The sequence below is a fragment of the Oncorhynchus tshawytscha genome, linkage group LG33 (assembly GCF_018296145.1).
Source record: "Oncorhynchus tshawytscha isolate Ot180627B linkage group LG33, Otsh_v2.0, whole genome shotgun sequence".
NCBI classification, from domain to species: Eukaryota; Metazoa; Chordata; class Actinopteri; order Salmoniformes; family Salmonidae; genus Oncorhynchus; species Oncorhynchus tshawytscha.
In genome coordinates this window covers 7,999,352-8,027,039 of record NC_056461.1, presented here as the reverse complement: position 1 = coordinate 8,027,039, position 27,688 = coordinate 7,999,352, and the positions used below count along the sequence as shown (strand labels likewise).

General features: G+C 42.7%; 1 protein-coding gene across 1 annotated transcript in view; it reads right to left on the bottom strand.

Annotated features, from left to right (window-relative positions):
- Positions 1–27,688, bottom strand: part of LOC112231489 (GDNF family receptor alpha-2) — a 78,167-nt gene that overhangs the window by 32,710 nt on the left and 17,769 nt on the right. The window contains exon 3 of the mRNA XM_042311629.1: positions 14,285–14,362. Coding sequence (XP_042167563.1) covers positions 14,285–14,362 — 78 coding nt within the window. The remainder of the gene's footprint in view (positions 1–14,284; positions 14,363–27,688) is intronic.

Below are 27,688 nucleotides of genomic sequence, written 5' to 3'. Positions count from 1 at the left end.
AGATCATTCAGTCAACCTCTTCGTCGGTTCATGAGTATGGTGACGTTATTTATCAAAGTGCAGCTGCTACTGCTCTTAAACCTTTGGATGCCATGTACCATAGTACCCTTCGTTTTGTTACAGGAGACAGTTTTGATACTCATCACTGCATCCTGTATCAAAAGATTGGCAGGACTTCGCTAAAGCCTGATAGATTTCTACATAACTCCCTTTTTATTTACAAGGCCCTACTTCAAAAACTTTCTTCATCTCAAGCTGTATTTGAAATATAGACACATGAGTTGCCTAACCCATTTACAGGATGGATTAACTCTTGAGGTTCGTAGGGTCTCCACCGAGCTAGGTAAATCTGCTTTTAGTTTAATTGCACCATATTGCTGGAGAAAAAAATTCAAAGTACATTTAGTCTTGATGTTCTGGTGCCGTTCGGGCAATTTAATGTATTTATTGGGACATATTTGTGGAGGAATGTTACTGTTTTTCTGGGTGATTTGTGATGTTTAATGTGTTTCCTTCACATGACTGTTTTTGTATTTTAATGTGTGTAATATGTGACTCGTTTCAGGAAACTAGGCACATGTCGCACATCACTATTTCACCAGAGAGAAATTTGAACATAAAAAAATTGTTTTTAATCAAAATTAATTTTTGGGAAGAAATGCCTTCTGGAATATGTGAACTTTCATGTGCCTTAATAAAATTGTTAAATTATGAGCCTAATTAGTTTAGCCACAGAAAAAGGTAGGAACCTTCCCACTAGGCATGATTGCCGGAGATAATGGGTAGGCTGGACATGCCAGAAGATGAGTTTGGATTGGTCTGCCATGTAGCATGCTTCTGTCTATAACGTGAGCTGCTCAGTATGTGTTGATAGTCCTTTCTTCCATGCCATTTTTGGAAGATATAATGTAAGCCATCAAGAACTACAAAAGTTTAGCTACTTTTCTTAACAATGTCCTGAATTTAGCAGGCGGTATGGACAGATTAGTTGGAAAAAGTTATGGTTGTGAACTGGAGTGACTTGACAGAATGCTGGCCAAACAAGATGTAGCTATAAACAAAATGTTTCTTATTTTGTCATTTTCATTGCAAGTTTTTTTTTTTTTTTTTTTACCTTTGTTTAACTAGGCAAGTCAGTTAAGAACAAATTCTTATTTTAAAGGATGGCCTGGGAACAGTGGGTTAACTGCCTTGTTCAGGGGCAGAAGGACAGATTTGTACCTTGTCAGCTCAGGGATTTGATCTAACAACCTTTTGGTTACTAGGCCAATGCTCTAACCACTAGGCTACGCTGCCGCCCCAGAGTACTGTTGGCTAGCTAGCTAGCTAATGTTACGTGTATTATCTGTGTGGTAATATTATTTGAATCAGAAATCCATTTTCTTTGCTAGTTATAGCCTAATACTACAGCTATGACAATGTTTGCATTGGTAGTGGGATGAGTTGGGATTATGCAGGTTCTAAACAAAAGACTCCACTTTGCCAGATGATTACATAACCCATCAAGTTAGCCAGATGTGTCTGGGGGTGATTACGGTCGTCTATTGTATTTCATGAACATGTGTACATATCTCGACAATAGTGTGTACATGTCTCGATAATGTGTACATGTCTCGACAACCCATCCACTTAGCAAGATGTGGGTGATTTTAGCATTTCCTGTGTATCGGGTAAGTGCCATCTAATAACTATAAAATGTTTGTAAAATATTTCTATCTGGACACTTTCTGTTTTTGATATTGCTATTATGCAAGTAACCAATTCAGTGTACCGTTTACACCTTTTATGTGCGTGTGACATATAAATGTAGATTTGATTTGATATAGTGTGTGTTTACCAGAGACGGTAATGTGAAGAACATGACCTGCACCACAGTCAGATTAGGATGTAGGCCAAGGACTAGATTAAGTGTATTTTTACCTGGAGTTTTTCCGTATTGTAGGCTACTACTTTTGTCTTGAAATCTTTGGTTGTTTACTACACTACTCATTCTGTTTAGCACATGGCCTCACATGTGAATCCTTAAAGTGATGCGTGGGGCTAAGGCTTAGAGGGTGTGAAAGAAGAGCTCTCCAGTAGGTGTATCAAATAATTCAAGGGTCATTTTCTCAAAAGTGGGGTTACAAGTTAATCAACTTTCAAAGCAGAATCACTTTACCATTGTTCCTCAACTGCAGTGAATGATATCCCATTTTCTAGTCTCTATCCAATGTAAAAAACTATTTCTAAGTTTACTACACACACATAAGTATATATATGTATATCTGCATACACACACACTAAATGACCAAAAGTATGTGGACACCTGCTCGTCAAAATTTCATTCCAATATCATGGGCAATAATATGGAGTTGGTCCCCCCTTTGCTGTAATAACAGCCTCCACTCTTCCAGGAAGGCTTTCCACTAGATGTTGGAACATTGCTGCAATTACTTGCTTCCATTCAGCTACAAGACCATTCGTGAGGTCGGTCACTGATGTTGGGCGATTAGGCCTGGCTCACAGTCGGTGTTCCAATTCATCCCAAAGGTGTTCGATGGGGTTGAGGTCAGGGCTCTGTGTAGGCCAGTCAAGTTCTTCCATATTGATTTCGACAACCATTTCTGTATGGACCTCACTCTTTGCACGGGGGTGTTGAAATACTGAAACAGGAAAGGGCCTTCCCCAAACTGCCTTCCCCAAAGTTGCTACAAAGTTGGAAGCACAGAATCGTCTAGAATGTCATTGTATGCTGTATTGTTAAGATTTCCCTTCACTGGACTGCTATAGGATGAAGCATGATTCATCACTTCAGAGAAGGTGTTTCCACTGCTCTAGAGTCCAATGGCAGTGAGCTTTACACCACTCCATATGACGCGTGGCTTTGCTTTTTCGTTATCTTAGGCTTGTGTGCGGCTGCTCGGCCATGGAAACCCATTACATGAAGCTCCCGATAAACAGCTCTTGTGCTGACGTTGCTTCCAGAGGCAATTTTAAACTCGGTAGTGAGTGTTGCAACTGAGAACAGACGATTTTAACGAGCAATTGTTGCTCCTCGACGTTTCCAATTCACAACAACACTTACAGTTGACTGGGAAGCTCTAGTAGGGCAGATATTTGACAAACTGACTTGTTGGAAAGGTGGCATCCTATGACGGTGCCACGTTGAGAGTCATTGAGCTCTTTAGTAGGACGATTCTACTGCCAATGTTTGTCTATGGAGATCGCATGACTGTGTGCTTGATTTTATACACCTGTCAGAAACTGGTGTAACTGAAATAGCCAAATCCACTCATTTGAAGGGATGTCCACATACTTTTGTATATATAGATTATTCGTGTGTGTGTGTGTGTGTGTGTGTGTGTATAGTATATTTATGTCGGATATACAGGGCGCATTTCAATAATTGTCTTCCCGCTTAAAATAAAGGTTGAATAAAAATAAAATGTGTAGGCTTATATTATAGGGTTGTCTTGCGCTCGTCCCAACACTGACCAACAGGAAAAACATCACATCAGCTCTCTTCTGAGAAATATTTATGCATAAACACAAACACAACTGCACACACATACATACACACTTTCTCTCCCTCTCTTTCACACACATATTTGCATCAGAGCTGTCTATATTGATGCGTCTCAGTGTTTTGGATAACGAAGTGTGTTCGTTGGTGATTGTCTCTCCGCTGTCTCCTCAAATGTCCTTTGTCACGCACACACATGCACACACACCCCCTCTTTCTCTCTCTCTCTCTCTCTGTCACGCTTAGCCTTTCCCTCCAATCGATTGGTAACAGTCTTGTCTAAGACATCCTTTAATGTTCCACTCTTCTTTCTTCCTCTTTCTTCTGCACATGCTATTTAACACTCCTCTATAACATACTCTATAACATACTCTATAACATACTCTATAACATACTCTATAACATACTCTATAACATACTCTATAACATACTCTTATCTTCCGCTCCCTCCCAATCTGTCTCTCTCTAGCTCTGCATCCTTCTCCCACTCTTGTCGCCTCATCCCTCTCTCTTTCACTCTCTCCCTATCCCATTCTCTCTCTTTGTCTTTCAGCTCTTTCTCTCTCTTTGTCTTTCAGCTCTTTCTCTCTCCTGTCTTCCAGTCCATCTTTCCCCTCTCTCCTCTCTCTCTCTCTCACTGTCTCTTTGTCAGTTGCCGATCTCTGCATGGTGACTGGATAGTGTACTATCTAGGGTAGAGTGGGCATCTTCACATGAGGTCATTATAAATCCAATCAGACTGATAGGATCCTTTTATCTCTGTCTGTAAGCTCATCACCTCACTCTAAACAACAGACACACACACACAAGTACATACACTCACACACACACACCGGCTTGCACGTACACATATACAAACACACACATTGCGCTGTTGGAGTCTTCTGACAGTTAAAGGGGCAATCTGCACTTGCTATATACATTTTTAGACACTTAAAGGGACATTTCATCCTGGCTCTGCCACTGCATACTATGTTATTCAAGTTTTTGTCATAGACATTAAAATGATCCACACCATGCATAATTAGGTTTGTTTTTCACTAACGTTTGTCATCATGCTCGTGTGGTGTTCTGTGCTAATTACAAACAAGCACAAAAAGGAGTTATCTTTCACCGTTCTACATACCGGAGATTAACCACGATGCTGCCAGTGGCTTGCAGCGAAGAAGAAGGATGCTTACAAAAATGATCAGAGGGATTTCTGGGAATACACTTTGATGCCAGCTGAGAAGTGATGCGATACCATCGTTTTTTTCCCCTTCGAAACAAAATGGAATATTCTCGATTAGAGGTAACCTAATGTTGTTAGCTAGCTAGCTACAGTGCTGGATTGAACTCTGAAAGCCATCAGTTTATCATATAGCCATCTTTTGGATACACACTGTCAATCAATTTAGCCTACCCAGACAGCAAAAGAGTTGCTATTTTCCACTTTCCCTACTGTATGACCAAGGCTACAAATTCTTACCACCAACAGAGTTTTCTGTTTTAAGATGTGATTTGCATCTCTGGCGGGGAGCCCCCACTCATAGGACAGCTATAAACCCTTGGCAGGCTGATTTTGAATCGCTGCCATTTAGCCTCCACTCAGAGGACAGACATAAGCCTTCGGCCAGCCATCTAGCCATGAGTGAATTTGAAAGACAATAGCAAGGAATTTCTGTAATCTCAAATTGGGCCTGCCACCTTCCAGCTAACCACAGCCAGCCAGAGGCTGCAAGCAGTTTTTGTTGTTTCTAGAAATACCTTACATTTGTTGTCATTTTAATTTGATTCGATTTATTTGCCAAATGTAAAAACACAATACAACCACACATCTGGACACAGTGCATTTAAAAACAGAGGATACCCTTAATAATTTTCAGTTTAAGTTAATTCATGATATATTGATTAAGCCCCAAAACAGCCTACATTTTTCCATTGATTTAATTACTATATTTTCAAGACAATACCAACTGTTCCTTTGTAGCCATAAAGGATTTTGCTTTGTTAAGAGATGCCACGCCCTAAACTGCCTCACCCACTTGAATAAAACAGTAGATGACTATCAAAGGCGGGTGGGCTGTGTGAGGGCATTAACGGCAGGAGCACTGCAGCCTATCGCGGGTACCACGTGAATGAGGCCATGGTCAGAAAATAGACAATTGAAATGTCCATGTTAGGTGTGCTACGCTAGCCAGTCTAATAGAGATCGATACAATTAGTGGGGTGGTTAAATTGTGTATTTTGCTGTAGGTGGTACAGAATCTGATTCCACCAGTATTTGCTTCCAACCCTTAGCTCTGCACAAGGTGAAGGTAATTTTAGCAAAAATATTTACAAGCTGATGGCTAAGATAGCTCAATTTACAGTAAGCATGACCAGTGGTGTCTATTCATGGATGCCATTTTTTCCCCCCAAATTAAAAAATAAAAATAAAAAAACACATAGAATTTTATCATTTGTCTCTCTTTATTTAATAATTTTCCTTCAATTCGCAAGAGGCTGAATGTATCTCACCGGTGGAAGCATCCAAGCAAGCGAAACAGTGCCCCTCTGTCTCTATGTGTACAGTAGCTCATCTTTCTGATGCTATCTGGCCAAACAGAGTATTGACATCGTTGCTGCCCATAGAATTAAATGCAGGGAAGCCAGCAAGCAAGCATTTGGCCTCCCTTGATATTTTTTTGAATACAATAATAGCCAATCAGTGTTGAGCTAAACTGGGTAAGCTCAACTGTGAATGGTCCTGGCTCATCCAAAAAATTGTAAACGGAAGCCAATTTGGCATCTCACCAATAACATCAAATCAAAATCATTGACAGAACTTGAATTGTAGCATCTCGTTGTTGTTTGCTTCTTCGTCATCTTTGTCAAATAGTGGACCTGTTCAGATGTTGCACTGTCATACATGGATATTGTCCAATCCATAGTTGCTGCTATCTATTATTTCAATGAAGTCTGCATTGCTATAGTGTTTGGTATCCATAGCCATTTCATTGGGAGGATGTTAAGACTTTGAACTGTTACCAATAATGTCACATGCATTAAGGTTTTTGATATACTGTAGGGTAAAATCTGACTCATACTCTCAATCCTGAAAGTAGAGAGGTCCACACTATGTACAGTAGGTGGTGGCACCTCAGGATTGGTGTCCCCCCGCGGGACGGTTGAGCTAACGCAGGCTAATGTGATTAGCATGAGGTTGTAAGTAACAAGAACATTTCCCAGGACATAGGCATATCTGATAAGGGCAGAAAGCTTAAATTCTTGTTAATCTAACTGCACTGTCCAATTTACAGTAGCTATTACAGTGAAATAATACCATGCTATTGTTTGAGGAGAGTGCAAAGTTATGAACTTGAAAATGTATTAATAAACCAATTAGGTACATTTGGGCAGTCTTGATACAGCATTTTGAACATAAATGCAATGGTTCATTGGATCAGTCTAAAACTTTGTACACTACTGCCATTTAGTGGCCAAAATCTAAATTGTGCCTTGAGTCTTATACTGGCCTTTCTCTTGCATTTCAAAGATGATGGAATGCATGTCTTTTCTTTGTTTTATCTTCTACCATGTTTAATGTGTTATATTCTCCTACATTCATTTCACATTTCCACACACTTCAAACTGTTTCTTTCAAATGGTATCAAGAATATGCATATCCTTGCTTCAGGTGCTTGGATACAGGCAGTTAGATTTGGGTATGTCATTTTAGGCGGGAAAAAGGGTCCGATCTAATAATTATTAACCCCCACAGAAGAAGTTGAAGAGTCCAACATCAAAGCAGAATCACATTAGTGGAAACAAATTGTTATCAGAGCAAGCCTGGATGTAGCTAGATAGTTTTTTGGTGCATCAAGGGACAATTTTAGCATTTTAGACAACCCTTTTCATAATCTTTAACCTAATTCTCCTAACCTGGCACGTTAATTCTCCTAAACTGCTGCTTCTATCCTAGTTCTATCCTTCTACAAAAAGTAACTTCTGCTAGTCAAAACCGTCAGATCTGCCCTGAGAGCAGTCTGAGTGTCCACTGATGCCATTCAGCAACCAACAGAAAGTAACTTCTGCTAGTCAAAACCGTCAGATCTGCCCTGAGAGCAGTCTGAGTGTCCACTGATGCCATTCAGCAACCAACAGAAAGTAACTTCTGCTAGTCAAAACCGTCAGATCTGCCCTGAGAGCAGTCTGAGTGTCCACTGATGCCATTCAGCAACCAACAGAAAGTAACTTCTGCTAGTCAAAACAGATCTGCCCTGAGAGCAGATCTGATGCCCTGAAAGCAGTCTGATCTGTGTCCACTGATGCCATACATCAACCAACAGAAAGTAACTTCTGCTAGTCAAAACCGTCAGATCTGCCCTGAGAGCAGTCTGAGTGTCCACTGATGCCATTCAGCAACCAACAGAAAGTAACTTCTGCTAGTCAAAACCGTCAGATCTGCCCTGAGAGCAGTCTGAGTGTCCACTGATGCCCTACAGCAACCAACAGAAAGTAACTTCTGCTAGTCAAAACCGTCAGATCTGCCCTGAGAGCAGTCTGAGTGTCCACTGATGCCCTACAGCAACCAACAGAAAGTAACTTCTGCTAGTCAAAACCGTCAGATCTGCCCTGAGAGCAGTCTGAGTGTCCACTGATGCCATTCAGCAACCAACAGAAAGTAACTTCTGCTAGTCAAAACCGTCAGATCTGCCCTGAGAGCAGTCTGAGTGTCCACTGATGCCATTCAGCAACCAACAGAAAGTAACTTCTGCTAGTCAAAACCGTCAGATCTGCCCTGAGAGCAGTCTGAGTGTCCACTGATGCCATTCAGCAACCAACAGAAAGTAACTTCTGCTAGTCAAAACCGTCAGATCTGCCCTGAGAGCAGTCTGAGTGTCCACTGATGCCATTCAGCAACCAACAGAAAGTAACTTCTGCTAGTCAAAACGTCAGATCTGCCCTGAGAGCAGATCTGATGCCCTGCAGAGCAGTCTGAGTGTCCACTGATGCCATTCAGCAACCAACAGAAAGTAACTTCTGCTAGTCAAAACCGTCAGATCTGCCCTGAGAGCAGTCTGAGTGTCCACTGATGCCATACAGCAACCAACAGAAAGTAATTGATTTGTTGTCACCAGTGGATCCACCAGGACTTTGTGTTCTGATATGTTTTGCACATAACCATTTACAGTACTTTTCCAAAAACCTTTTTCAAATGGCCATAGCATCCAATGAATCGTAAATAATAAAAATCAATAAATATATTTTACGTAAATAAGTGGCGACAGGGAGTAGGGCATGCCGTTGGCTTGTCGCTGAAAAAGCATCCCGCTTCGGACTTGCATCTGTTGGGTCGCCGGTCGGGAGAAGGGTGGGTGAAAGGCGGGTAGGTTGTGTGAGGGGAATACGCCATGTTAACAGCAAGAGCACGGCAGCCTATCGCAGGTGCACCATGAATGAGGCGATGGGCAAAAAGCTGTCGCATGGCACTTGACCACTCTGGAAGGATGCCGGCCTCCTGAGTGATCATTGCTAACTGGGTATGCCATGGTAGCTACCAGTTTCTGGTTAATTTTTGAGGAACATATCAAGAGTGTTTCAAGGACAGCTTTTTTCCATCTACGTAACATTGCAAAAATCAGAAACTTTCTGTCCAAAAATGATGCAGAAAAATGAATCCATGCTTTTGTTACTTCTAGGTTAGACTACTGCAATGCTCTACTTTCCGGCTACCCGGATAAAGCACTAAATAAACTTCAGTTAGTGCAAAAATACAGCTGCTAGAATCCTGACTAGAACCAAAAAATGTGATCATATTACTCCAGTGCTAGCCTCCCTACACTGGTTTCCTGTTAAGGCAAGGGCTGATTTCAAGGTTTTACTGCTAACCTACAAAGCATTACATGGGCTTTCTCCTACCTATCTTTCCGATTTGGTCCTGCCGTACATACCTACACATACGCTACGGTCACAAGACGCAGGCCTCCTAATTGTCCCTAGAATTTCTAAGCAAACAGCTGGAGGCAGGGCTTTCTCCTATAGAGCTCCATTTTTATGGAATGGTCTGCCTACCCATGTGAGAGACGCAGACTCGGTCTCAACCTTTAAGTCTTTACTGAAGACTCATCTCTTCAGTGGGTCATATGATTGAGTGTAGTCTGACCCAGGTGTGTGAAGGTGAACGGAAAGGCTCTGGAGCAAATAACTGCCCTTGCTGTCTCTGCCTGGCCGGTTCCACTCTCTCCACTGGGATTCTCTCCCTCTAACCCTATTTCAGGGGCTGAGTCACTGGCTTACTGGTGCTCTTCCATGCCGTCTCTAGAAGGGGTGCGTCACTTGAGTGGGTTGAGTCACTGATGTGATCATCCTGTCTGGGTTGGTCCCCCCCCATGGGTTGTGCCGTGGCGGAGATCTTTGTGGGCTATACTCGGCCTTGTCTCAGGATGGTAAGTGGGTGGTTGAAGATATCCCTCTAGCGGTGTGGGGGTTGTGCTTTGGCAAAGTGGGTGGGATTATATCCTGCCTATTTGGCCCTGTCCGGGGTATCATCGGATGGGGCCACAGTGTCTCCTGACCCCTCCTGTCTCAGCCTCCAGTATTTATGCTGCAGTAGTTTATGTGTCGGGGGGCTAGGGTCAGTCTGTTATATCTGGAGTACTTCTCCTGTCTTCTCCTGTCTTATCTGGTGTCCTGTGTGAATTTAAGTATGCTCTCTATAATTCTCTCTTTCTTTCTTTCTCTCTTTCTTTCTTTCTTTCTTTCTTTCTTTCTTTCTTTCTTTCTTTCTTTCTCTTGGAGGACCTGAGCCCTAGGACCATGCCTCAGGACTACTTGACATGACGACTCCTTGCCCTCCCCAGTCCACCTGGCCATGGTGCTGCTCCATTTTCAGCTGTTCTGCATGCGGCTATGGAACCCTGACCTGTTCACCGGACGTGCTACCTGTCCCAGACCTGCTGTTTTCAACTCTCTAGAGACAGCAGGATTGGTAGAGATACTCTTAATGATCGGCTATGAAAAGCCAACTGACATTTACTCCTGAAGTGCTGACTTGTTCCACCCTCGACAACTACTGTGATTATTGTTATTTGACCATGCTGGTTATTTATGAACATTTGAACATCTTGGCCATGTTCTGTTATAATCTCCACCCGGCACAACCAGAAGAGGACTGGTCACCCCTCATAGCCTGGTTCCTCTCTAGGTTTCTTCCTAGGTTTTGGCCTTTCTAGGGAGTTTTTCCTAGCCACCGTGCTTCTACACCTGCATTGCTTGCTGTTTGGGGTTTTAGGCTGGGTTTCTGTACAGCACAGCAGATATCAGCAAATATGAGCAGCTAAATCTGGTATCCATCAATTACACTCTTGTCTGGAAAACACTATGTTACTAAAAAATAGAGTTGCCGATATAGCTAACTCACTCTCTGTGTGTTGGTAGCAATGATGAATGTGTATAAATAATCTTTGGTTGGTTAGTTAGTTGGTTCTCAGTTGGCTAGCAATCTTGCTGCCAGTTGTTGTTCTCCGGTGTCTAGATAGCTAAAATTGTCCCTTTCCTAAGTTAGCTATGGCTGGAGAAGGGGATTTGGACTTGTGGTTTCACTTAATTCTTCGTACTGGACAACAATTATAACAGCGATTCTGATCCAAACGTAAATTCATACATTGTACCCCTGAAAGGAAGTTCAAAATGTAGCTAAATGTAGTATGCTCATTTTAACTAGCTTGTATAACGGATGTGAAACGGCTAGCTAGTTAGCGGTGGTGCGCGCTAAATAGCGTTTCAATCGGTGACGTCACTTGCTCTGAGACCTTGAAGTAGTAGTTCCCCTTGCTCTGCAAGAGCCACGGCTTTTGTGGAGCGATGGGTAGCGATGCTTCGTGGGTGACTGTTGTTGATGTTTGCAGAGGGTCCCTGGTTCGCGCCCGGGTATGGGCGAGGGGACGCTCTAAAGTTATACTGTTACACTTGCTCATCGAAAGCATGTTAGGCTAACGAGCAAGTGTTTTAGCCATGCAACCTACGACAACAAACTAAAAGTGTGTACTGTATGACAAAGTCATAGACCGTTTTGGCAACAGAAAGAGAGGAGGATGGCATTAGCGGTTCTCTACAAGTAGGGTGAGTCAACATGTTTTTTGTACTTACACACACACACACACACACCAGTAACATGGACAGCCAAATATTTCTCCGGTGTTCTAAATCAATAATCGTTTAGTAGTCCAAAAATGTAAGAAACATGAACTTGATTGACCTGTAGGTCACGTAACTGTTTGTTTCATGCGATATGCTTTATGGATTCCACTGGTTGCTCCCCGGTTTTGTGATGAAACAAAGGTGTGGGTGAATTTATTCTGCCACTGTGTCTTCTTATTGTCTCTGCCTTAGGCCCATATGTCACGACGGCAAGGCACATGAACTAACAGGTTACAGAGCAAACAACGCAATTATCACAACACAGTTTGTAATATGGCTCTTTTTTTCTGGCTTCCCCAGTGCTTTTACCCACGCACTGCTACTGAGCATGACATAAAGATGAATTGGGTAATGTTCGTATGGGTTTGTGTTATGTGGTTAGAGGTAGTCTGAGGACCACAGAGTACCTTACAGACCACGTAATCAATTTAGGCTACCCCTTTTCTCTATTTACCTTTTGTCTTTGGAAAACTCGGGTTATCTGTAATCCTTCCACAGTGTCCTGCGGAAATACACCACAAAGTAGCTGCATTTTGGGTACACGAGCACGAGGTACACTGAAAAGTATAAAGTCAAGACTACAACAGTAATTACACAACCACCTCATTTTGAATTACACAACCACCTCATTTTTCTCTCTGAAGATTCTCAAAACACAACACAAAGACATTACTACAACAAAACCTTCCAAAGGTTACTATAGACAAGAATGACTTGTCAAAGTCAATGGATGGGGGGGGGGGGATCCTATCTCGCATCATACCTATAATTTTGCGAGATTTGAAATGCATCCAACTTACATCATCATTTAAAATATCAACCCTTGTCAATTAAAATGATTTACATTTCCTGGTGTTACATGTTTGCTAACAAGTTACAAATGTAAAAGCTTGGCAGATAGCAAGTTCACAAGCACCAGGCTAACTAGCTAGCCAACACCAGTCATGTGCTAACGTTTGCTGGTAAACCGTGTTATTTCATAGTTTCGATGTCTTTACTATAATTCTACAATGTAGAAAACAGTACAAATAAATAAAAAACATGGAAGGATTAGGTGTGTCCAAATTTGACTGGTACTGTATGTGTGAAACACATCTCACTGACTTGGACATGATTAAAAAACAGGGTCTCCAGGGTGAAATTCCCCTTTAAATGAATCATATCTATCCATTGATTCTTGAAGAATATAACTTATAGGTGCCTCATGAGCTTAGTTGAACAGTCGTTCCCTGTCAGAACCCAAACTATGTTTGTTTTACTCCATTGGTTGTAAAACAATGTGAATGTGAACACACTTTGGAGCCTCAAAACATGTTTACAACTCTAATTGTGATATGATTGATGGTCAGCCCTTGTATCCATAGCTCTGACCATGAATTTGAAAGTGGTTCAATTTCTTCAGCCCCATCCCTCAGCTGTTTACCAAATCAGTGGCAGGGTGTCTGCTTTGTTATTGTTTGAACTGCAGATTGCCGCTTTAAGGGCTCAATGCAATCTGTAGCTCTGAAGATCCTCTTTGTAGCGCGACTGACAATTATAGGCAATGCTCCCGCGGTTGCAAAGACTGTCAGTTCCATCGAAACGTATGTTTACATTTTAACGTGGATCTTCCGATTGAATCTAAAGAGGAGTCAGGAGTCTGTGTGAAATACCGAAACAGAGAGAGAGTTCAAATGAAGTATGATCAATCGTCAGATAGAGTGTTTATCTTTGATGAACTGAGAGGGAATACACAAATTATATAAAATATAAACACTCTCTCTTCCACATATACCAAGAAATGGCGGAATGTGTGTGGTGGATGTAATTTCTTCTGTAGTGAAGCTCGTATGTCTCCTAGAGAAGCTGCAGATGACTTCTCAGTGCTTTAAATAATGAGAAATGTGAACTGGTGCAAAAGGAAATTGGAAAGAAAATAGCTTTTCATGCGGGGATGGAGGATAGCTTCAGTTACACACACACACACACACACACACACACACACACACACACACACACACACACACACACACACACACACACAGGAAATGGCTTCTGTTCATTCATCTCAATCAACAGGGGAGATTTGTATTCTAAGTAGCCCCTCCTTATCAGAAACAGGCCGACATACACCAACCCTGTTACCTTAACAGACATAGCAACAAGGTATCATGGTCTAACTTCAGTATTGAACATTTGTCCAAGGTGGGGGATAAATGTCAAATTTCGACAGTTAAGTTTAGGCATTCATTCTGACTGGTTAAGGTAAGGGTTAAGGCTTGGGATAGTTTTAAAACAGAACAAATCAAATCTAGAGCCTAACACTGAGATTGAACCCAGGGTTGGGTTAAATGGGGAAGACACATTTCAGTTGAATGCATTCAGTTATCCAACTGACTAGGTTATCCCCCTTTCCCTTTCCTTGAAGCCAGAGTGTGCAGTTAAAGGCCTTCCTCTATCCCCATCCACAATGCCCTAGCAAGCCAGGAGCCTACTAATTGGTAATAGGTGCTCAGGTTGCCCCTAGTGGACAGTATTGAAGGCATCTCCCAACGTCCCGGGGGACAGGGCAAACGTTGAATACTGAAGTCGATCTGGTGTGACCTGCCTGGACACACACACACACACATCCAGTGGTACCTGAGATGATGGAGGCGTGTCTAAACTCTTCTGAGAATTCGTGGAGCTCATAGGGCGACAGCTCATAGAAGTCCTCCCCTGGAACACAAAAAAACATGAGTGAGTGTGAGAGAGCGAGCGTGTGTGTGTTACATAGAAACAGAGGTATTAGGAGCTTTTTAGCACTGGGATGGAACCCAGGACAGCAGCCATTAAACCACTCTTAGAACATAAAATCAAAACGCATATACCATTTCATTTTCAATTCCAGCAACAATGTTGCCTTACTTTTAACAGTTGACTACACATTATCAAGAATTCACACTAGACCTGACCAAGCACATTGAATTCTGCTGGTGACTCTCTACTTTGATGTTTGTGCGTGTGTGTGTGGGTTTGTGTGTGTGTGCATGTGTGCGTGTACGTGTGCGTGTGTAGGGGTATGGTACCTTAGAGGTTTAGTGAAGCAGGTGACAAGGCTCCATGTTTATTTATGAGGCTCTGAAGCAATGTTTCTGTATGTAAGACTGATTCCACCTGCAGTTACACATACAGTTACTGACTCAACCTCCCCCTCCCCTCGCCTCTCCTCCCATCTCTTTTCTACTCCATCAAATCCTTATCCTCTCCTATCCTGTCTTCTCTATCATCCCCTCTCCTCACCTTTGTCCTCCACCTCTTCCTCTCCTACAACCCTCCCCTCTCACCTGACCGGCATGTGTGTGGTCAGCTTTATTGCAATCCTCCAACCTCACCTTGCCAATTCCTTCAAGGCTCAGCTCACCAATGCCATTGCTCATCAGAGAGCTAATCCACCATCCCTTGGCCTCCTCCTCATTGCTACACTCCATTCCAAAACATGCACGCACACACACACACACATACACACACACCCACACACACACCCCTGAGGAGACTTCATTGAGGGGGCGTTCAGATTACAGGTGGGTAATTTATGTAAAGTCGCTGTTTCGCTTCCAACACACTACCTCTGATTACACGTATGAGTCTCTCTCTCTATTTCTCTGTGCTCATAAATATTGCTCAGGAGAGAGCTGATATTATTAGCTGACCACCTGCCTGGCTAACATCAAAACGCTCAGTCAAAACCCGTCATGATGACAGGAAGTGGGTAACGAAAACACCAATGCTCACAATGCCAATCTGGCCCTATAGTTATGGAAACACTATAAACATCGACATCACAATTGTTATGAGGTTTGCCTCCTCTCTCCCTGGGTATTACATTCAAATCAAATCAAATTTTATTTGTCACATACACGTGGTTAGCAGATGTTAATGCGAGTGTAGTGAAATGCTTGTGCTTCTAGTTCCGACAATACAGTAATAACCAACAAGTAATCTAACTAACAATTCCAAAACTACTGTCTTATACACAGTGCAAGGGGATAAAGTATATGTACATAAGGATATATGAATGAGTGATGGTACAGAGCAGCATAGGCAAGATACAGTAGCTGATATCGAGTACAGTATATACATATGAGATGAGAATTTAAACAAAGTGGCATAGTTAAAGTGGCTAGTGATACATGTATTACATAAGGATGCAGTCGATGATATAGAGTACAGTATATACGTATGCATATGAGATGAATAATGTAGGGTAAGTAACATTATATAAGGTAGCATTGTTTATATATTTACATCATTTCCCATCAATTCCCATTATTAAAGTGGCTGGAGTTGAGTCAGTGTCATTGTCAGTGTGTTGGCAGCAGCCACTCAATGTTAGTGGTGGCTGTTTAACAGTCTGATGGCCTTGAGATAGACGCTGTTTTTCAGTCTCTCGGTCCCAGCTTTGATGCACCTGTACTGACCTCGCCTTCTGGATGATAGCGGGGTGAACAGGCAGTGGCTCGGGTGGTTGATGTCCTTGATGATCTTTTTGGCCTTCCTGTAACATCGGGTGGTGTAGGTGTCCTGGAGGGCAGGTAGTTTGCCCCCGGTGATGCGTTGTGCAGACCTCACTGCCCTCTGGAGAGCCTTACGGTTGAGGGCGGAGCAGTTGCCGTACCAGGCGGTGATACAGCCCGCCAGGATGCTCTCGATTGTGCATCTGTAGAAGTTTGTGAGTGCTTTTGGTGACAAGCCGAATTTCTTCAGCCTCCTGAGGTTGAAGAGGCGCTGCTGCGCCTTCTTCACGATGCTGTCTGTGTGAGTGGACCAATTCAGTTTGTCTGTGATGTGTATGCCGAGGAACTTAAAACTTGCTACCCTCTCCACTACTGTTCCATCGATGTGGATAGGGGGTGTTCCCTCTGCTGTTTCCTGAAGTCCACAATCATCTCCTTAGTTTTGTTGACGTTGAGTGTGAGGTTATTTTCCTGACACCACACTCCGAGGGCCCTCACCTCCTCCCTGTAGGCCGTCTCGTCGTTGTTGGTAATCAAGCCTACCACTGTTGTGTCGTCCGCAAACTTGATGATTGAGTTGGAGGCGTGCGTGGCCACGCAGTCGTGGGTGAACAGGGAGTACAGGAGAGGGCTCAGAACGCACCTGGTCTACGCATTTATACGTCTCCAAGTCAATGTTATTTTCAGTTCAGGTCCACATTAGCTGAATGTAAGTTCAATTCTAGTTCAAATTAACTCAATGTTAGTTCAAAGTTAAAATGCTTCACATTACAGTGACTCAGTTTGCTAGAGGAAGAAATATACAATCCGCATGTGCGTGTCTTTGTGTGTGTGTGTGTGTTGGTGTTTGTGTGTGTAGAGCAGTGGCTCCCTACCTTTTTTGGTCTACAAGCCATCAGACTGCTGAACACTTGAACTGGACTGACCACCTGCACTGACTGCACCATAGCACACATGCACTCACACACCCACACAGATATACACACATACACACACACACACACACGCTCATATACATACAGTGCCTTCAGAAAGTATTCAAACCCCTTGATTTATTCCACATTTTGTTGTTACAGCCTGAATTCAAAATGGATTAAATATATTTTTTTTATCTACACACAATACCCCTTAATGTCAAAGTAAAGACATGTTTTAATACATTTTTGCAAATTTATTGAAAATGAAATACAGAAATATCTCATTTACGTAAGTAGTCACACCCATGAGTCAATACGTTTGAATCACCTTTGGTAGGGATTACAGCTATGAGTCTTTCTGGGTAAGTCTATAAGAGCTTTGTACACCTGGATTGTACAATATGTCCATTATTCTTTTCAAAATTCTTCAAGCTCATTGCTAGATAACCATTTTCAAGTCTTGCCAAGCAGATTTAAGTCAAAACTGGAACCTGGCCACTCAAGAACATTCAATGTGTTCTTGGTAAACAACTCCAGCGTCAAATCAAATCAAATTGTATTTGTATTGGGGGGGGTTGATTTGCTGTTCAGGAGTCTTATGGCTTGGGGGTAGAAGCTGTTTAGAAGCCTCTTGGACATAGACTTGGCGCTCCGGTACTGCTTGCCGTGCAGTAGCAGAGAGAACAGTCTATGACAAGTGCCTCGCTGGAGACTTGACCATTTTTAGGGCCTTCCTCTGACACCGCCTGGTATAGAAGTCCTGGATGGTAGGAAGCTTGGCCCCGGTGATGTACTGGGCCGTACACATTACCCTCTGCAGTGCTTTGCAGTCGGAGGCCGAGCAGTTGCCTTACCAGGCAGTGATGCATTGTAGATTTGGCCTTGTGTTTTAGGTTATTGTCCTGCTGAAAGGTAAATTTACCTCCCAGTGTCTTATGTAAAGCAGACTGAACCAGGTTTTCCTCTAGGATTTTGCCTGTGCTACCTCCATTCTGTTACTTTTTTATCCTGGATAACTCCCCAGTCTAATGATTACAAGCATTCCCATAACATGATGCAGCGACCGCTATGCTTGACAATATGGAGTGTGGTACTCAATAATGTGTTGTATTGGATTTGCCCCAAACATAACACTTTTTATTCAGGACAAATAGTAAATTGCTTTGACACGTTTTTTGCAGTATTAATTTAGCGCCATGTTGCAAACATGATTCATGTTTTGGAATATTTGTATTCTGCACAGGCTTGCTTATTTTCACTCTGTCAGATACTGTTGGTTAGTATTGTGAAGTAACTACAGTGTTGTTGATCCATCCTCAGTTTTCTCCTATCCCAGCCATTAAACTGTTTTAGAGTCACCATTGACCACATGGTGAAATACCTGAGTGGTTTCCTTCCTCTCCGGCAACTGAGTTAGGAAGGACGCCTGCATCAAATGACTAGGTGTATTGATACACCATCTAAAGGGTAATTCATAACTTCACCATGCTCAAATGGTTATTCAATGTCAGCTTTTAACTTCTTTTTTTTGACCCATCTACCAATAGTTTCCCTTTCAGGCTGTAACACAACAACATGTAGAAAAAGTCACCGGGTGTGAATACTTTCTGAAGGCACTGTACACACGCACACATTTAAACTCATGCTACACACACATCACGACTGCTACCAGACTCTCATTATTATTATTATTATTAGTGCTAAATACTGCACAACTTAAACACTAGCCTCCAATCCCCCCTTCTCCAAAACACGTGTAAATATTGTACTGTAAAGTGTGCCTTTTTATGCTAAAATGTTCATTATATTATACTGAGCCATTTACTTTATGTTCATAATATCTTTTGTTTCGTATTGTTGTTGCAAGAAGGAACCTACAAGTAAGCATTTTGCTGGACATACATATGGTATACTAGTAGAACTTGAAACTTGAAGCTGCTGTACCACCAACTGAATTTTGCTCTGCCCAGAAGTACCCCCTCATGTGCATTGTACCAGTAGGCCTATGGTCTCATTAGTCTTTTCTCAAGTCCTAGTACTGATGATTGGGAACCACTGGTGTAGTGTGTGTGTGTGTGTGTGTGTGGGGGGGGTTATTGCATGCGTGTTGTGGAGTAAGCTGAATTTGAGGAGTGAGAAACTGCTTTAGCTGCATTCCTCTCTCAAGCCCTCCTCTCATCTTTCACTCCTCCTCCTCATCCCCTTTTTAATTATTACTGAGGGAGAGGAGGGAGGGATGTAGATTTGTTTGGTTTATCCTGTAATGAGTGAAACAGTAAACTGCCTCTACAACCTGAACACTGATCCACGCAGACCTAGCAGAATTGAGAATAATTACTTTTAATTACCCTACACTGTCTGTCTGTCTGTGTGCATGTGTGTTCCTGTGTATGTGCGTTTGCCGGTGTATGTGTGTGTGTGTGGGTGGGACACACTAATGAGCGAGCTGTGAGTTCTTCTCTTGCATATGTAGTTCATTTATTTTTCACAAGGGTCTTTCTGCTCTAGTTCAGTTGCATACTTAGCACTAAATCACTGTTTCTCAATTCTCTCCTGAGGCACCACCACACAGTGCACAGTTTTGTTCTAGCCCTACACATACTCTAAATCACCAGCGACACACACACATACATATGCATGTTCTAACACCCTATTTTTCTGCCTACTCGGTCTTTGGATTCGCTTAATCATTCATCTCATGAGTCACACAAGCTGTTTCTTTTTACTTGACTGTACGTGTGTGTTTGTGTGTGTGTGTGTGTGTGTGTGTGTGTTTCATGCCAGAAAATGAAGTGAGTACACAGAGAACAACAGTGCCATTCCTCAGTGGAACAGCACTAAGCTCCCTCATTAGTCTGAATGGCAAATTAGTTATTTATTATCCCGAATGCTACGTACCCCAGTGATTAGCTTGTAGGCTAAATACCTGAGTCAATGCTAAATGAGTAATCCATTAGTCTGAATTATCCTTGTTGATGTGTTAGCCTGCATGCTAAATACCTGAGTCAATACTAGAAACCTGAGAGATTAGCTTGATCGCCAAATACCGGAGTGCCTGACTGCTACATGGCGGAGTCATTAGAGTGAAAGCTGATTTATTAGCTTGGATGCTAACTGTTCGGCATCACTAGGCTGCTCTTCGTTCCCCAATGTGTTGCAGAGAACAATACCTGATGAATCCTGCTCTGCTGTATTCCTTTCAGCCATGTGTGTGTGTGTGTGTGTGTGTGTGTGTGTGTGTGTGTGTGTGTGTGTGTGTGTGTGTGTGTGTGTGTGTGTGTGTGTGTGTGTGTGTGTGTGTGTGTGTGTGGTGTGTGTGTGTGTGTGATGGATAAGCCACAGTCCCGTCAGTTTCATAAGCACTTAACACGAAGAACCCACAAACAAGGGCTGTGATTAACAGCCAATGATAGCCAACCCTGATTAACCGATCTGTTTGGGACTGGCTGCTGATAGAAAATATATATGTTTGTGACCATATCTTTTTCTTGTTGGGGAGAGGGGGAGGGGCTACAGGCACAATACACAAGCAAAACACATCCACACCCCACCTTTTTTCAGAGACAACTAACGACTGCCAAACACAAAACACAACATAGAAAAACAACATAGGGGGTGTTATATAATTTAATATAATTTAATATAATTTATATAATAAGACACTGCCATTGTTAGAATCTTAATATCACAAACCGATCTGGAGCTATAACCAGTTTTATGAGGGTACGTCATTTAAAACAATGATTTTCTCCCGTTGACCTTCTCCTGACAGTGGAATGTGCCGCGCCCAGTTGATAGTCACCCCGATAATTGCCTTGAAACTAAATTTAAACCATACCGAAACTAATTTCACACATAACAAAAGAAGAAGTAAATTAAGTTAAAGTAGAATGGGGTAGAATGGGTGAGTTGATGAGTTTGAGGAAGGGAACGATGCATAATTATGGAATCACTAATTGTGAATGAAGAACAGGGCGAGCCATTCTATTGTATTGATCAATTCTAATTGTAATATCAAAATGATATGTACCCTATATGTCCACGAAATCCAAGCAGTTTTATCAGTCTACTCTGGCCTACTAGGAGTACACAGTGAGAGCTTGGGTAATTTTCAATGACAAGAAGACCAAGACGAATGCTGTGTTAGCGCTGCTACAAGATCTGAACGAAAACGACTCAGATGGCAGGGAAGAAATGAATCATGACATCTCTGAGGATTCTTCTTCTAATTCTGAGCCTCAGCCTGAATAACCGACACCTCCGAGACCTAAGCGCAAAAAAGCCAGGACGATGCACAATGAGCAGGGGCCCACTGCCACCACCAAATGAAACGGTGAGACAGGAGAGAGGAAAGGACGGCACCGTTTAGATAGAACAAGCCGGTTCTATAGGTTCTACAGGCCGATTATCAGCACAAAATGTCATAACTGAAAGAGCAGGCCCTACCCTCTCAAGCAAAAAACAACATCAGCAATGCACTCGCCAGCTTTCATTGTTTAAGTGACATGGACATACTACAGAATTCAGGGACTGTACTGTGGCTTAGGCACACACAGAGCATGGAGACACTGTCTGGGATCTATCTGTTGATGAGCTGAAGCCTTCATTTCAATCCTGTATGTCCGTGGAGAATTTGGTCGAAAGAGCGTGTATATGGGGAGCTTCTGGTCAGGCATGCATGGGATACTATTCTTTGGAGAAACCATGTCACGGGATTGCTTCAGAGAGATCATGTGCTACCTCCATTTTGATGAAAAAGAAACAGATACATTTGCCATGGTATTTGACATGACTATTTTAGACTGCTGTCATATAGACAATTCTTCATTTTAATGCCATTATTGCTTTTGTACAGAGTTGTACTATAATTTATTTCTAGTTGCAAGGTCTATCAATCCCATTTTTTCTGATATTGTTCACATGTTGTGGAAGCCATCTGATGTGTTTCCAGCTCTAGTCATCAATAATTCACTTGTCAATGAAAGATGACTTTGAAAGAAATATATATATGTTATTTTGTGTGTGCTTTATCTAGTGTATTCTGAACTATGTAACTCCTATATTCTCATCATTTCCTCATAATCTACCAGATGTGTTCATTCCATATATACCAAGTTTTTGCATGTCACAGTCATAGAATTATACATGAATAGCAGTTACTTTTGGGTCTATTTAGGCGGAAATCTACAGTTTGCCATTTCATTGAAGACTTTTAGCAAACCCGCTTTAGTTCAGATGTACCAATTTGGGTAAGTACGTATCGATTCACCTGATTCAGATTCAATAGTTGCAATATCCACTAATTGGTCTTTGCCGCAAAGCTTGTTAGCCAGTCGACAACAGAGTTGATTACATGGAAGTAATGGTTGAGTTTAACTCGATGGATTGCAAAGTCTGCTCTCGGTCTTACCAATAGATTTAGTTCTCAAACCAAATCAAATTGTATTTGTCACATCCCCCGAAGACAACAGTGAAATGCTTACTTACAAGCCCTTAACCAACAATGCAGTTTTAAGAAAAGAAAGTGTTAAGAAAAAATGCAAATAGTCTAGGTAGGCATTTGATTAGCTGTTCAGGAATCTAATGGCTTGAGGATAGAAGCTGTTAAGAAAACTTTTGAACCTAGACTTGGTGCTCCGGTATTGCTTGCTGTGTGGTAGCAGAGAAAACAGTCTATGACTAGGATGGCAATTTTTAGGGCCATTCCTCTAACACCACCTGGAATAGAGGCCCCAGTGATGTACTGGGCCGTACGCACTACCCTCTGTAGTGCCTTACGGTCAGAGGCCGAGCAGTTGCCATTCCAGGCAGTGATGCAACCAGTCAGGATGATCTAGATGATGCACTTTAAGAGGATCTAAGGACCCATGCCAAACCTTTTCAGTCTCCTGAGAGGGAAAAGGCTATGTGATGCTCTCTTCATGACTGTCTTGGTGTGTTTGGACCATGCTGTTTGTTGGTGATTATGGACACCATGGAACTTGAAGCTCTCAACCTGCTCCACTACAGCTCCTTACATTTCCTGTAGTCCACAACTATCTCCTTTGTCTTGATCATGTTCAGGGAGAGGTTGTTATCCTTGCACCACACGGCCAGGTCTTTGACCTCCTCCCTATAGACTGTCTCATCGTTGTTGGTGATCAGGCCTACCGCTGTTGTGTCATCGCCAAACTTAATGATGGTGTTGGAGTCGTACATGACCATGCAGTCATGAATGAACAGGAAGTACAGGAGGGGACTCAGCACGCACCACAGAGGGTCCCCTGTGTTGAGGATCAGCATGGCAGGTGTGTTTCTACCTACACTTACCATCAAGGGTGCGGTCTGTCAGCAAGTCCAGGATCCAGTTGCATAGGGAGGTGTTTAGTCCCAGGGTCCTTAGCTTCGTGATGAGCTTTGAGGGCAGTATGGTGTTGAATGCTGAGCTGTAGTCAATGAATAGCATTCTCACGTAGGTGTTTCTGTTGTCCAGGTGGGAAAGGGCAGTGTGGAGTGCAATAGAGATTGACTCATCTGTGGATATGTTGGGGCGGTATGCAAATTGGAGTGGATCTAGGGTTTCTGGGATAATGGTGTTAATGTGAGTCATGACCAGCCTTTCAAAGAACTTCATGGCTATAGATGTTAGTGCTACGGGTCAGTAGTCATTTACCTTAGTGTTCTTGGGCACAGGGACCATCTGCTTGAAACATTTTGGTATTGCAGACTCAGTTTGAAAATGTCAGTGAAGACAATTGCCAGTTGGTCAGCGCATGCTCGGAGTACACGTCCTGGTAATCCGTCTGGCCCTGCGGCCTTGTGAATGTTGACCTGTTTAAAGGTCTTATCACATCGGCTACGGAGAGCTTGATCACACAGTCGTCCGGAACAGCTGATGCTCACATGCATGCTTCAGTGTTGCTTGCCTCGAAGTGAGCAGAGAAGTAATTTAACTCGTCTGGTAGGCGCATGTCACTGGGAAGCTCATGGCTGTGCTTCCCTTTGTAGTCTGTAATAGTTTGCCAGCCCTGCCTCATCCGACGAGTGTCGGACTGGTGTAGTACGATTCAATCTAAGTCCTGTATTGACACTTTGCCTGTTTGATGGTTCGTCAGAGGGCACAGCGGGACTTCTTACAAGCATCCAGGTTAGAGTTCCGCTCCTTGAAAACCGCAGCTCTACCCTTTAGCTCAGTGCGGATGTTGCCTGTCATCCATGGCTTCTGGTTTGGGTATGTTCGTACAGTCACTGTGGGGACAACGTAATTGATGCACTTATTCGTGAAGCCAGCGACGGATGTGGCGTACTCCTCAATGCCATCAGAAGAATCCCGGGAACATATTCCAGTCTGTGCTAGCAAAACAGTCCTGTAGCATCATCTGCCCACTTCTTTATTGACTGATTCACTAGTGCTTCCTGCTTTAATTTTTGTTTGTAAGCAGGAATCAGGAAGATCGAATTATGGTCAGATTTGCCAAATGGAGGGCGAGCTTTGTACACGTCTCTGTGTGTGGAGTAAAAGTGATCTAGAGTTTTTTCCCCCTCTGGTTGCACATTTTAACATGTTGGTTGAAATTAGGTATAATTGTCACTGCATTAAAGTCCCCAGCCACTAAGAGCGTAGCCTCTGGATGAGCATTTTCCTGTTTGCTTATGACCTTATACAACTCATTGAGCATCAGTTTGTGGTGGTAAATAGACAGCTACGAAACATATAGATGAAAACTCTCTTGGTAAATATCTACAGCTTATCTTGAGATACTCTACCTCAGGCCAGCAAAACCTTGAGACTTCCTTACTATTAGATTTCATGCACCAGCTGTTGTTTACAAATATACACAGATAACCACCCCTTGTCTTAACAGAGGCGGCTGTTCTATCTTGCCGATGCAGCGTAAACCCCGCCAGCTGTATGTTATTCATGTCGTCGTTCAGCCATGACTCGGTGAAACATAAGATATTACAGTTTTTAATGTCCCGTTGGTCCTGTGGTTCTTCCTTTAAAAGTTGTGGTGTACTGCAGCACAGCTTGCTAGGTGCCGCAGAATTCTATGGCATGTTATTTAAGTGTCAGCCATTGTTGCTTGAATGCTGCAATTTACCATAATCTGCCACCATCTACCACAAATGGTTGTGGCATTAGCTCAAAACTTTTAAAGGAAGGGATTTGTTCCTTGTCGGGTGTCTGAAGTAAATCTTTTGCGTCCGACTTGTTAATGAAAAAATCTTTGTCCAGTACGAGGTGAATAATCGCTGTCCTGATAGCTGATGCTCACATGCATGCTTCAGTGTTGCTTGCCTCGAAGTGAGCAGAGAAGTAATTTAACTCGTCTGGTAGGCGCATGTCACTGGGAAGCTCATGGCTGTGCTTCCCTTTGTAGTCTGTAATAGTTTGCCAGCCCTGCCTCATCCGACGAGTGTCAGACTGGTGTAGTACGATTCAATCTAAGTCCTGTATTGACACTTTGCCTGTTTGATGGTTCGTCAGAGGGCACAGCGGGACTTCTTACAAGCATCCAGGTTAGAGTTCCGCTCCTTGAAAACCGCAGCTCTACCCTTTAGCTCAGTGCGGATGTTGCCTGTAATCCATGGCTTCTGGTTTGGGTATGTTCGTACAGTCACTGTGGGGACAACGTAATTGATGCACTTATTCGTGAAGCCAGCGACGGATGTGGCGTACTCCTCAATGCCATCAGAAGAATCCCGGGAACATATTCCAGTCTGTGCTAGCAAAACAGTCCTGTAGCATCATCTGCCCACTTCTATCTAGGCCTCAGCCCTCCCTCCTCGGTTCCCCTCCCCTTGCCCTATAATTACAGGGTTGTAGCGTAACATATGGAATCTCTGAAGCAGCATTTTTTTGGTCTTAAGAGATACAGTACCAGTGAAAAGTTTGGACACCTACTCATTCAAGGGTTTTTCTTTATTTTTACTATTTTCTACAATGTAGAATACTAGTGAAGATGTCAAAAGTATGAAATAACACATATAGTATCATGTAGTAACCAAAAAAGTGTTAAACAAATCTAAATATATTTTATATTTGAGAGGCGGTAGTTGTGTAACTTTACCCTTAAGTGTAACCTTAAAAAGAGAATCTTCAGTTTATTATTACTTATTATTACTGATAATGCGTGATGACTGGGGTGCACAACGCGGTGCACAGGATTTTAAAGAAAAAATGTGCATTGACCAATTTGGTACTCATCGACTGTGTGTGCCATTCTTTACAATTGGCTGTCAGTGCAGCATCCAAAGAAACCATCCCTAAGAGTGTTGAGTAATTAGGGAAACCTACAACTGGTTTTCGATTTCCACAAAACGGCTCGAGGCGTACAAAGCAGTGTATGCCACCATTAATTTTGGACAAAAACCACTGCAGATCACCAAAGTTTGTGCCACATTTTGGCTATCGATTGAGCCTGTGGTAACTCGTATATTGAGCCAGTGGGAAGAACTGAAACTCCACTTTGAGGTGACCAAGGCCAGTGAGCATTGATACATGGTGGATGTGCTCCACGCCACGTACATGGACAAGACCAACTATGTCAACCTGACATTCTTGAAATCAATCCTGTCCGACGTACAAGTTGCAGTGAAGTCATTTGAGGGAGATCAAACAGATCCTGTCAAGCTTTGTACAATCTGGTACACCTCTTAACATCAATTTGCAGCAGGGTAGTCAACCCTATGGCAAAAATTGATGTCCTGAAAGATGCCATTGATGGACATCTCAGTCCATCACCATACCTTGGGTACCTTTTCGAGAGCACGGTGTACCAACTCAGTCTTGCACCAGCGGACGAAAAGGTCATTCGGAGACAGTGCATCAACTACATTGTTGCTTTAAGCAAGGAGCTGCAAGCAAGGCTCCCATACAACCTAGAATCCCTGTGAAACATGGCCTTGTTCAGTGTTAAGGAAACGCTAAAGCACAATAAAGGCACCACTGAAATGATTAATGTAGCTGAGCTACTGGGGTACCAGCCACAAACAATTGATAAAATCATTTCCCAATGGAGAAACATCCATCTGTTTAGGTGGGACTCAACTGAAAATACAGTCGAGTTTTGGAGTGAAGTGAATACATACACTGACTTTTCCGGGTCAAATCCATTTGAAGAACTGTGCAAAGCTACACTCGCTACCCTCTCTTTGCCACACTCAAAGGCGGAGGTTGAACGGCTGTTCAGCCAAATGAGTGTGGTCAAGTCAAAGTTAAGAAATAGAATGTCACTGCACACTCAACTCCATACTCCTGGTGCGGTATGGACTGAAGCTGGCTGGTGAAAGCTGTTACCAGCATAAACTACCAAGTAAAGTTCTGCAGCAGTTTGGCACCACAGCAGCATACGAGAAGATAAACCTTGCTGTCTGTCTCTCCGACATTTGCAACATTGTTTCTTTATTCAAATTCGATCTCCAGCCGGCCCCTAAGTAATGAATGTGTTCGGAGTCGGGATGAGACAGACAGGCAGCGTTTCTCAGCCAGTCTAAATCATGAATCAGCTGGCATCATTTTCGTGGATATACAGTACACAAAGAATTGTCAATTGACAAAAGGTCAAATGAAACGAAGTGCAGCTAGTATGCAGTCTTTCCAGCTTTAGTTTGATGTGATTGTTGGCTAACAATAGTGAACTGACGAGTGA